This window comes from Somniosus microcephalus, chromosome 12, assembly GCF_052327205.1.
Source record: "Somniosus microcephalus isolate GS21.2 chromosome 12, FLI_Smic_1.0, whole genome shotgun sequence".
Taxonomy (NCBI): Eukaryota; Metazoa; Chordata; class Chondrichthyes; order Squaliformes; family Somniosidae; genus Somniosus; species Somniosus microcephalus.
In genome coordinates, this window is record NC_140998.1 from 223,941,543 (window position 1) to 223,953,024 (window position 11,482).

At 49.6% G+C, this 11,482-nt stretch overlaps 1 protein-coding gene across 2 annotated transcripts in view; it reads left to right on the forward strand.

The window, feature by feature from the left end:
- LOC147110190 (Friend leukemia integration 1 transcription factor-like) overlaps positions 1-3,936 on the forward strand; it is a 54,518-nt gene extending 50,582 nt beyond the window's left edge. For both annotated transcript variants that reach the window (XM_086004117.1, XM_086004118.1), the window contains one exon: positions 614-3,936. In XM_086004117.1, coding sequence (XP_085860243.1) covers positions 614-1,143 — 530 coding nt within the window. In that variant the 3' untranslated portion in view covers positions 1,144-3,936. The remainder of the gene's footprint in view (positions 1-613) is intronic.
- The last annotated feature ends 7,546 nt before the right edge of the window (positions 3,937-11,482 follow it).

Sequence of the window (11,482 nt, forward strand, 5' to 3'; positions counted from 1 at the left end):
ATTGAATGGGTGGGTAGAGTCCATGATAGGGGAGAGTGTACATGGGCTGTGGGAGGAGATTAAATGGGTCGGTAGAGTCTGTGATAGGGGAGAGTGTACATGGGCTGTGGGAGGAGATTAAATGGGTGGGTAGTGTCTGTGATAGGGGAGAGTGTGCATGGGCTGTGGGAGGAGATTAAATGGGTCGGTAGAGTCTGTGATAGGAGAGAGTGTACATGGGCTGTGGGAGGAGATTAAATGGGTGGGTAGTGTCTGTGATAGGGGAGAGTGTACATGGGCTGTGGGAGGAGATTAAATGGGTGGGTAGAGTCTGTGATAGAGGAGAGTGTACATGGGCTGTGGGAGGAGATTGAATGGGTGGGTAGTGTCTGTGATAGAGGAGAGTGTACATGGGCTGTGGGAGGAGATTGAATGGGTGGGTAGAGTCCATGATAGGGGAGAATGTACATGGGCTGTGGGAGGAGATTGAATGGGTGGGTAGAGTCCATGATAGTGGAGAGTGTACATGGGCTGTTGGAGGAGGGCTGGACTTTGCGGTGATATTCATGATGGAGGCGGTTTCTTGTTCCGGGTGTGTCATGTTCTCACTCTCGGTCTCTGGTCTTGTTTGCAGGGAGCGGGCAGATCCAGCTCTGGCAGTTTCTGCTGGAGCTGTTGTCAGACAGTTCCAATTCCGCCTGCATCACCTGGGAAGGCACCAACGGGGAGTTCAAGATGACAGACCCGGACGAAGTGGCTCGGCGCTGGGGAGAGAGGAAGAGCAAGCCCAACATGAACTACGACAAGCTGAGCCGGGCGCTGCGTTACTATTACGACAAGAACATTATGACCAAGGTCCACGGCAAACGCTACGCTTACAAATTTGACTTCCAGGGGATCGCGCAGGCGCACCAGCCTCACCCACCCGAGTCCCCCATCTACAAGTACCAGGCGGAACTACCCTACATGCCGACCTACCACACACACCAGCAAAAGATGAATTTCGTGCCCTCCCATCCTTCGCCCATGCCGGTGTCTTCGGGGAGTTTCTTTGGTGCGGCCAACCCCTACTGGAGCTCAAGCCCGACTGCCATGTACCCCAGCCCCAGTGTCCCTCGTCACCCAGGAACCCATGTCCCATCCCACCTGGGCTCCTACTACTGACGGCACCCCCCCACACCCCACCCCACCCCTCCAACATGGGCCAGGCATCCACCATCACTGACTTTGCCTTTCCATGAGATGGTGGTGGGCCTGGCCCCCACGAAGCAGAAACGCCCTCCACCAAACTATCTGTAAAACGGCAAATGGTCCCGCTGCTAAGATGCCACGTGGCGCTGAAGAAGACACTGAAAGTGCAATTCACCCAATTGGATCTCTACGCTCGTGGTGATTTAGGATTTTATTTTATCAATATTTTTTTGCTTTGAATTATAAATGGCAGTCCTTCAGATGTTCTTCCTGAACTGAAAGCTCAACAAGCCAATAAATGCAGCGAATATCCGGTCAAAGGTGAGGATTGCGAAGAACCTTTCAATGACTATTGACTTGCTTCCCCCCAAAGTACCGACCTGGACCAAAAATCATTTCTTCTCCTTTTTAAACTCGGTATCTATTGTAGCACACATTCTTCAAATCTCCAAACAATTTTATATATAATTGTTTTTATTGTATAGTTCCATTTGTTGTTAATTAATATTAATTAGGAATGTTATAGCTGGAGTTATATTTTGCTTAGCTTTGCAAATCCAAAGCTGCTCGATGAGGTGTCAATGTCGTGATGTATCCAATTATTAACGGTTTGTTCACCTACACCCAACCGCCACCCCCCTCAAATACGGTGATTCTTTCAAAGCTTCCCCCTAACCTTCCACCCCTGGGGAGAGTGTCCATGGGCTGTGGGAGGAGATTGAATGGGTGGGTAGAGTCTGTGATAGGGAAGAGTGTACACGGGCTGTGGGAGGTGATTAAATGGGTGGGTAGAATCCATGATAGGGGAGAGTGTCCATGGGCTGTGGGAGGAGATTAAATGGGTGGGTAGAGTCTGTCATATGGGAGAGTGTCCATGGGCTGTGGGAGGAGATTGAATGCGTGGGTAGAGTCCATGATAGTGGACAGTGTCCACGGGCTGTGGGAGGAGATTGAATGGGTGGATATCCAGGAGAGCAGAGAGTGTACATGGGCTGTGGGAGGAGATTAAATGGGTGGGTAGAGTCCATGATAGGGGAGAGTGTCCATGGGCTGTGGGAGGAGATTAAATGGGTGGGGAGAGTCCGTGATAGGGGAGAGTGTCCATGGGCTGTGGGAGGAGATTAAATGGGTGGGTAGAGTCTGTGATAGGGGAGAGAGTACATGGGCTGTGGGAGGAGATTAATGGGTGGGTAGGGTCCATGATAGGGGAGAGTGTACATGGGCTGTGGGAGGAGATTATACGGGTGGGTAGAGTCCATGATAGGGGAGAGTGTCCATGGGCTGTAGGAGGAGATTATACGGGTGGGTAGAGTCCATGATAGGGGAGAGTGTCCATGGGCTGTGGGAGGAGATTAAATGGGTGGGTAGAGTCTGTGATAGGGGAGAAAGTACATGGGCTGTGGGAGGAGATTAAATGGGTGTGTAGGGTCCATGATAGGGGAGAGTGTACATGGGCTGTGGGTGGAGATTATACGGGTGGGTAGAGTCCATGATATGGTAAAGTGTACATGGGCTGTGGGAGGAGATTAAATGGGTGGGTAGAGTCTGTGATAGGGGAGAGTGTACATGGGCTGTGGGAGGAGATTATACGGGTGGGTAGAGTCCATGAAAGGGTAAAGTGTACATGGGCTGTGGGAGGAGATTATGCAGGTGGGTAGAGTCCATGATAGGCTAAATTGTACATGGGCTGTGGGAGGAGATTAAATGGGTGGATAGAGTCCAGGATAGCAGACAGTGTACATAGGCTGTGGGAGGAGATTAAATGGGTGGGTAGAGTCCATGATAAGGGAGAGTGTACATGGGCTGTGGGAGGAGATTAAATGGATGGGTAGAGTCTATGATAGCAGAGAGTGTACATGGGCTGTGGGAGGAGATTAAATGGGTGGGTATAATCCATGATAGGGGAAAGTATCCATGGGCTGTGGGAGGAGATTAAATGGGTGGGTAGAGTCCATGATAGGGGAGAGTGTCCATGGGCTGTGGGAGGAGATTAAATGGGTGGGTAGAGTACAGGATAGCAGAGAGTGTACATGGGCTGTGGGAGGAGATTGAATGTGTGGGGAGTGTCCAGGATAGGGGAGAGTGTACATGGGCTGTGGGAGGAGATTAAATGGGTGGATAGTGTCTATGACAGGGGAGAGTGTACATGGGCTGTGGAAGGAGATAAGATGGGTGAGTAGACTCCATGTTGGCTCACGTTCAGGATGTATTTGCTCCTCAGACCCACTCAACACCATGTAGTCCAGTTGGTAGTGCAAAGCGGATGGCCCATTGTACACAGTGCCTGATATTCAACTGCCGGGACTGAAATGGGACTGAATTTCAGGAGGGCCGTGTCATGGATGCTCATGGCATTATTGCCTCAGGCGTGTGTCAAACCATCCGACCAGGCAAGATGAACCTCCAAGCGTAGGCGTGACACACCGCCTCATTAACAGCGCTCCCCGTCTATTAAAGCAGCACTGTCGGAATTGCAAAGTGTCTGCCCAAGTGGAATCTATTCGGGGGGAGATGGAGGAGAACAACAGAAATTCCTGCCACCAACCCCCCACCTCCCACCCCCCACTGCATCCCCGCTATGATCTCACGTACAGGTAATATTGGGACTGAGTGGATGTTAACTCCTCGGGGATTGTAGGTTTGGAATTGGATGTACAAATACATTATCCGACATGCACCTTTAAAAGCCCTGGAGATACCATTCATTGTCATCTTTTATCAATTTTATTTTTTATGTAATAACTAAATAAAGAGATATTAAGAGGATCACCGTGTAGTGTTCAACACCTGCACTCGAACCATCAACATCTCCTTCTGTTTAGACTTTTTACTAATCTTTACCCCATCCCCTTTACCCAGTCCCCTTTACACCATCCCCTTTACCCCGTCCCCTTTACCCCGTCCCCTTTACCCCGTCCCCTTTACCCGGTCCCCTTTACCCAGTCTCCCTTTACCCCGTCCCCTTTACCCAATCTCCTTTACCCCGTCCCCTTTACCCAATCTCCTTTACCCAGTCCCCTTTACCCCATCCCCTTTACCAGTCTCCTTTACTCAGTCCCCTTTACCCAGTCCCCTTTCCCCTGTCCCCTTTACCCAGTCCCCTTTACCCAGTCCCCTTTACCAGTCCCCTTTACTCAGTCCCCTTTCCCCAGTCCCCTTTACCCAGTCCCCTTTACCCAGTCCCCTTTCCCCAGTCCCCTTTACCCAGTCCCCTTTACCCAGTCCCCTTTACCCAGTCCCCTTTCCCCAGTCCCCTTTACCCAGTCCCCTTTACCCAGTCCCCTTTCCCCAGTCCCCTTTACCTGGTCCCCTTTACCCAGTCCCCTTTACCCAGTCCCCCTTTACCCTGTCCTCATTACCCAGTCTCTTTTATCCAGTTCCCATTACCCAGTCCCCTTTACCCAGTCCCCTTTATTCAGTCCCCTTTACCCAGTCCCCTTTACCCAGTCCCCTTTACTCAGTCCCCTTTACCCCGTCCCCTTTACCCAGTCCCCTTTACCCAGTCCCCTTTACCCAGTCCCCTTTACCCCGTCCCCTTTACCCAGTCCCCTTTACCCTATCCCCTTTACCCAGTCCCCTTTACCCAGTCCCCTTTACCCAGTCCCCTTTACTCAGTCCCCTTTACCCCGTCCCCTTTACCCAGTCCCCTTTACCCAGTCCCCTTTACTCAGTCCCCTTTACTCAGTCCCCTTTACCCCGTCCCCTTTACTCAGTCCCCTTTACCCAGTCCCCTTTACCCTATCCCCTTTACCCAGTCCCCTTTACCCGGTCCCCTTTACCCCATCCCCTTTACCCAGTCCCCTTTACCAGTCCCCTTTACTCAGTCCCCTTTACCCTGTCCACTTTACCCAGTCTCTTTTATCCAGTCCTCATTACCCAGTCCCCTTTACCCAGTCCCCTTTACCCAGCCCCCTTTACCCGGTCCCCTTTACCCCATCCCCTTTACCCAGTCCCCTTTACCAGTCCCCTTTACTCAGTCCCCTTTACCCCGTCCCCTTTACCCGGTCCCCCTTTACCCTGTCCTCATTACCCAGTCTCTTTTATCCAGTCCCCTTTACCCTATCCCCTTTACCCAGTCCCCTTTACCCGGTCCCCTTTACCCAATCCGCTTTACCCAGTCCCCTTTACCCCATCCCCTTTACCCAGTCCCCTTTACCAGTCCCCTTTACACAGTCCACTTAAACCAGTCCTCTTTAAAGAGTCCCCGTTACCCAGTCCCCTTTCCCCAGTCCCCTTTAACCAGTCCCCATTTACAGAGACCCCTTTACCCAGTCCCCATGTACCCAGTCCCCTTTAGCCAGTTCCCTTTTACCCAGTCTCCTTTACCTTGTCCCATTTACCCAGTCAACCTTTACCCTGTCCCCTTTACCCACTCCCATTTACCCTGTCCCTTTACCCAGTCCCCTTTACCCAGTCCCCATTTACCCTGTGCCCTTTACCCAGTCCCCTTTACCCTGTCCCTTTACCCAGTCTCCTTTATCCAGGCCCCCTTTACACTGCCCCTTTACATAGTCTCCTTTACCCAGTCCGCTTTACCCAGTCCCCTTTACCTATTCCCACTTTACCCAGTCTCCCTTTACCCAGTCCCCTTTACCCAGTCCCCTTTACCCATTCCCACTTTACCCGGTCTCCTTTACACAGTCTCCTTTACCTAGTCTCCCTTTCCCCATCCCCTTTACCCAGTCTCCCTTCACCCAGTCCCCATTCCCCAGTCCTATTGAACCAGCCTCTGCCCCCACCCGCTGTTTTGATAACTCAGCGTGGGAGGGGGGTATTTCCCCGACACTCCCCTCCTTGTTCCTGTGAATCCCCCGCTCCAGATCCCTACCAATGACCGTCTGTGATTTGCTCCATTTTAAGGCCAGGCGAGTCGCAGATATCGCCACCCCTTTGTTCTGCATTCCGGCGAGGCTTTGAAAGATACTGAGATCTGCAGAAGTCGTGCAGGAACTTGTCTAGTTGGCGGGTTGAGGTCTGACCGAGGAAGTCACCGGTTGTTGCTGGGACACCTGGAAAAACATCGAGAGCTACAGCCCAGAAACTGGCCACTGGGACCAAACTGGTTGGTGATGGAGTTTCGGCTCCACATCAGACCGCACCCAGTAATCTCCATCTCCTCCTGTCTGGGTAAAGGGGACTGGGTAAATGGGACAGGTTCAAGGGGAATGGGTACCCCAGTGAGAGTCAGTGTGTGTGGAACCCGTACCCCAGTGAGGGTCAGTGTGTGTGGAACCTGTACCCCAGTGAGAGTCAGTGTGTGTGGAACCCGTACCACAGTGAGAGTCAGTGTGTGTGGAACCCGTACCCCAGTGAGAGTCAGTGTGTGTGGAACCCGTACCCCAGTGAGGGTCAGTGTGTGTGGAACCCGTACCCCAGTGAGAGTCAGTGTGTGTGGAACCCGTACCCCAGTGAGAGTCAGTATGTGTGGAACCCGTACCCCAGTGAGAGTCAGTGTGTCAGGAACCCGTACCCCAGTGAGAGTCAGTGTGTGTGGAACCCGTACCCCAGTGAGGGTCAGTGTGTGTGGAACCCGTACCCCAGTGAGAGTCAGTGTGTGTGGAACCCGTACCACAGTGAGAGTCAGTGTGTGTGGAACCCGTACCCCAGTGAGAGTCAGTGTGTGTGGAACCCGTACCCCAGTGAGAGTCAGTGTGTGTGGAACCCGTACCCCAGTGAGAGTCAGTGTGTGTGGAACCCGTACCCCAGTGAGAGTCAGTATGTGTGGAACCAGTACCCCAGTGAGAGTCAGTGTGTGTGGAACCCGTACCCCAGTGAGAGTCAGTGTGTGTGGAACCCGTACCCTAGTGAGAGTCAGTTTGTGTGGAACCCGTACCCCAGTGAGAGTCAGTGTGTGTAGAACCCGTACCCCAGTGAGAGTCAGTTTGTGTGGAACCCGTACCGCAGTGTGAGTTAGTGTGTGTGGAACCCGCACCACAGTGAGAGTCAGTGTGTGTGGAACCCGTACCCCAGTGAGAGTCAGTGTGTGTGGGACCCGTACCCCAGTGAGAGTCAGTGTGTGTGGAACCCGTACCCCAGTGAGAGTCAGTGTGTGTGGAACCCGTACCCCAGTGAGAGTCAGTGTGTGTGGAACCCGTACCCCAGTGAGAGTCAGTGTGTGTGGAACCCGTACCCCAGTGAGAGTCAGTGTGTGTGGAACCCGTACCCCAGTGAGAGTCAGTGTGTGTGGAACCCGTACCCCAGTGAGAGTCAGTGTGTCTGTGACCCGTAGCCCAGTGAGAGTCAGTGTGTGTGACCCATACCCCAGTGAGAGTCAGTGTGTGTGGAATCCGTATCCCAGTGAGAGTCAGTGTGTGTGACCCGTACCCCAGTGAGAGTCAGTGAGTGTGACCCGTACCCCAGTGAGAGTCAGTGTGTGTGGGACCCGTACCACAGTGAGAGTCAGTGTGTGTGGAACCCGTACCCCAGTGAGAGTCAGTGTGCATGAAACCCGTACCCCAGTGAGAGTAAGTGTGTGTGGAACCCGTACCCCAGTGAGAGTCAGTGTGTGTGGGACCCGTACCCCAGTGAGAGTCAGTGTGTTTGTGACCCGTACCCCAGTGAGAGTCAGTGTGTGTGGAACCCGTACCCCAGTGAGAGTCAGTGTGTGTGGAACCCGTACCCCAGTGAGAGTCAGTGTGTGTGGAACCCGTACCCCAGTGAGAGTCAATGTGTGTAGAACCCGTACCCCAGTGAGAGTCAGTTTGTGTGGAACCCGTACCCCAGTGAGAGTCAGTGTGTGTGGAACCCGTACCCCAGTGAGAGTCAGTGTGTGTGGAACCCGTACCCCAGTGAGAGTCAGTGTGTGTGGAACCCATACCCCAGTGAGAGTCAGTATGTGTGGAACCCGTACCCCAGTGAGAGTCAGTGTGTGTGGAACCCGTACCCCAGTGAGAGTCAGTGTGTCTGTGACCCGTAGCCCAGTGAGAGTCAGTGTGTGTGACCCATACCCCAGTGAGAGTCAGTGTGTGTGGAATCCGTATCCCAGTGAGAGTCAGTGTGTGTGACCCGTACCCCAGTGAGAGTCAGTGAGTGTGACCCGTACCCCAGTGAGAGTCAGTGTGTGTGGGACCCGTACCACAGTGAGAGTCAGTGTGTGTGGAACCCGTACCCCAGTGAGAGTCAGTGTGCATGAAACCCGTACCCCAGTGTGAGTTAGTGTGTGTGGGACCCGTACCCCAGCGAAGAACCAGACTTCACCAATAATCAGGGAAACAATTATGTTTTCGGGAATAACCACTTTGACATCCCTTCCCTTCCATACAGGCATAACTGTGACAAGCAGTCAAATACCAACGGAAAACAGCTACTACAGCTCTGTCGAAACCTGGGTCTGTACATTGTCAATGGTAGGTTCATAGGAGACCTCCTAGGAAGATCGACCTATTGCTCACCTCTTGGCTGCAGCACAGTAGACTATATGATTACAGACTTAGACCCATCCTCTTTCAGAGCATTCACAGTCAAACCACAAACAACACTGTCAGATCACAGTCAAATTACTATGTTCCTCAAAAAGACAGAAACAAACAACATAGAAACACAACCCAGTAAACTGTACAACACCAAAAAATCGTACAGATGGGCCAAAAACGACACGGAAAAATACCAGAAAACAATTAGCAATGCATCAACTCAAGCTCTCTTAGACACCTTTCTGGATAACATATACACTCACAATAAAGAAGGCGTAAACCGGGCAGTTAGTAAACTAAACAATATTTTTGATAATTTGGCAACAAATGCAAACTTGAAAGCTCGCAAGAACAAACCCAAAACAAAAAACTATGAAAAATGGTTTGACCGAGATTGCCATAACATGAGGAAAAAACTTAGAAAAATATCAAACCAAAAACACAGACATCCAGAAAACGAGGAACTACGCCTTACTTATTGTCAGACACTAACACAATACAGAAACACACTCAGAACCAAAAAAGAGCAATATATTAAGAATACACTCAGCTCCATGGAGGAATCCATTGATTCCAATTGTTTCTGGGAAAACTTGAAAACACTACACAAAAAACAACACGACGATTTGGCCATTCAAAATGGGGACACATGGGTAAACCACTTTGAAAAATTATACCAGAAAAAAACACTAAGACCAGAGCAACACCAAATATGCAAAAAACTGGAAAAGCTAGAAATGGCCATAAAAGATAACCAAAACCCGCTGGACGCCATAATAACAGAAAAAGAACTTCTTGAAAAACTCAAGGACCTGCGACCAGGAAAAGCCTGCGGGACAGATGGCATACTAAACGAGATGATTAAACACACAGACAACAAAATGAAACTGGCTATCCTAAAACTCTTCAACTTGGTTCTGAGTGTCGGTTATTTCCCTGATATCTGGAACAAAGGACTCATAACGCCCATATACAAAAGTGGGGACAAAATCGACCCAAACAACTATCGAGGCATCTGTGTAAACAGTAACCTGGGGAAGGTACTCTGTAGCATCATAAACAAAAGACTTATAAACTTCCTTGAGGAGCACAATGTCTTGAGTAAAAGCCAAATTGGATTCCTGCCAAACTATAGAACATCCGATCATATCTTCACCCTACAGACCCTAATTGACAAACACGTTCACAATAACAAAAGCAAAATCTACGCATGCTTTGTAGATTTCCAGAAGGCTTTCGACTCCATCTGGCATGACGGTTTATTCCTGAAACTTATCGAAAGTGGGGTAGGAGGGAAAACATATGATGTAATTAAATCAATGTATACAAACAACAAATGTGCAGTTAAAATTGGAGACAAACAAACAAAATACTTCCCACAGGGGCGGGGGGTGACGCAGGGCTCGCCAATCTCACCGACACTCTTTAATATTTACATAAATGGATTGGCAAAACTACTTGAACAATCTACAGCACCCGGCCTCACCCTATATGAATCCAAGGTTAAATTCCTCCTCTATGCAGACGACCTGGTTCTGCTGTCACCTACTAAAGAGGGGCTACAGCAAAACCTGGACCTGCTGGAGTCGTACTGCCAGACTTGGGCCCTGACAATAAATCCCCAAAAAACCAAAGTCCTTGTGTTCCAGCAAAGATCCAAACATCAGGGACCCAAAATAAATTTCACAGTAGGAACAACCAAAATTGAACAAACCACTAACTACACATACTTGGGCTTAAAAATCAGTTCTACGGGAAACTTCAAACTGGCTGTGAATGAACTGAAAGAGAAAGCAAGAAGGGCTTTCTATGCCATCAAAAAATCAATCCAAATAGAAATCCCAATTAGCATTTGGCTCAAAATTTTCAAATCAGTAATTGAACCAATTGCACTCTATGGCAGTGAGATATGGGGACCGCTAACTCAACAAGAATTTGCAAAATGGGACAAACACCCAATTGAGATCCTACATGCAGAATTCTGTAAAAGTATCCTCCGGACTCAAAGGAAAACAGTAAACAATGCATGCAGGGCGGAACTAGGCCAATATCCATTAATAATCACTATCCAAAAAAGAGCCACCAAATTTTGGAATCACCTACAAATGAGCAATCCCCAATGCTATCACTACGACGCCCTGAAATGCCAAGAGCTGACCATAAAGAAGAATACCCTCAGTCAACTAGTCCTGGGACTCAGTGAAGTAACTACTAACAATACTAACAATAACCAGCCCCAGGACAGTGACAGGGTAACACAAAGAATTCGACCCAACACAATCGTCGCTAAGCAAAAGGAAAAATATCTGACATATTGGGCAGAAACAACAAAAACCCAAAGCAAACTCAATTGCTACTTGGCCCTAAACAGACAATACAACATAGCTGATTACCTGACCATGGTAAAGGATAACAAACTGAGAAGAACCTTGACAAGGTACAGACTTAGCGAACATAGCCTAGCGATCGAAAAAGGCAGACACAGGCAGACCAGGCTGCCAAGAGAGGACAGGATATGCTCTCACTGCAGTCAGGGAGTGGTGGAGACAGAGATGCACTTCCTCACAGCTTGTGGAAAATATCAGGGCATCAGGGAGAATTTCTACCAAAAATTCTCACAAATATGCCCTGATTTCAGAAATCTGAATGACAACCAAAAACTCCCATTCCTACTGGGAGAGGAGAGAAGCTGTATAACACTGGCGGCGCACTATGTTACAGCTTGCCATGAACAGAGGGACAACCAGTAAACTAAGAAAAAAATATACATAAACAATGCGAATGTATATTTATACACTCAGGGATATACCTGTTTATACACTGTATGAATAGAACTGCGTTTATGTGCTAAACCATAAATGTATTTTGATGCTTTGGCAACATAAGATGTAACTTATCAT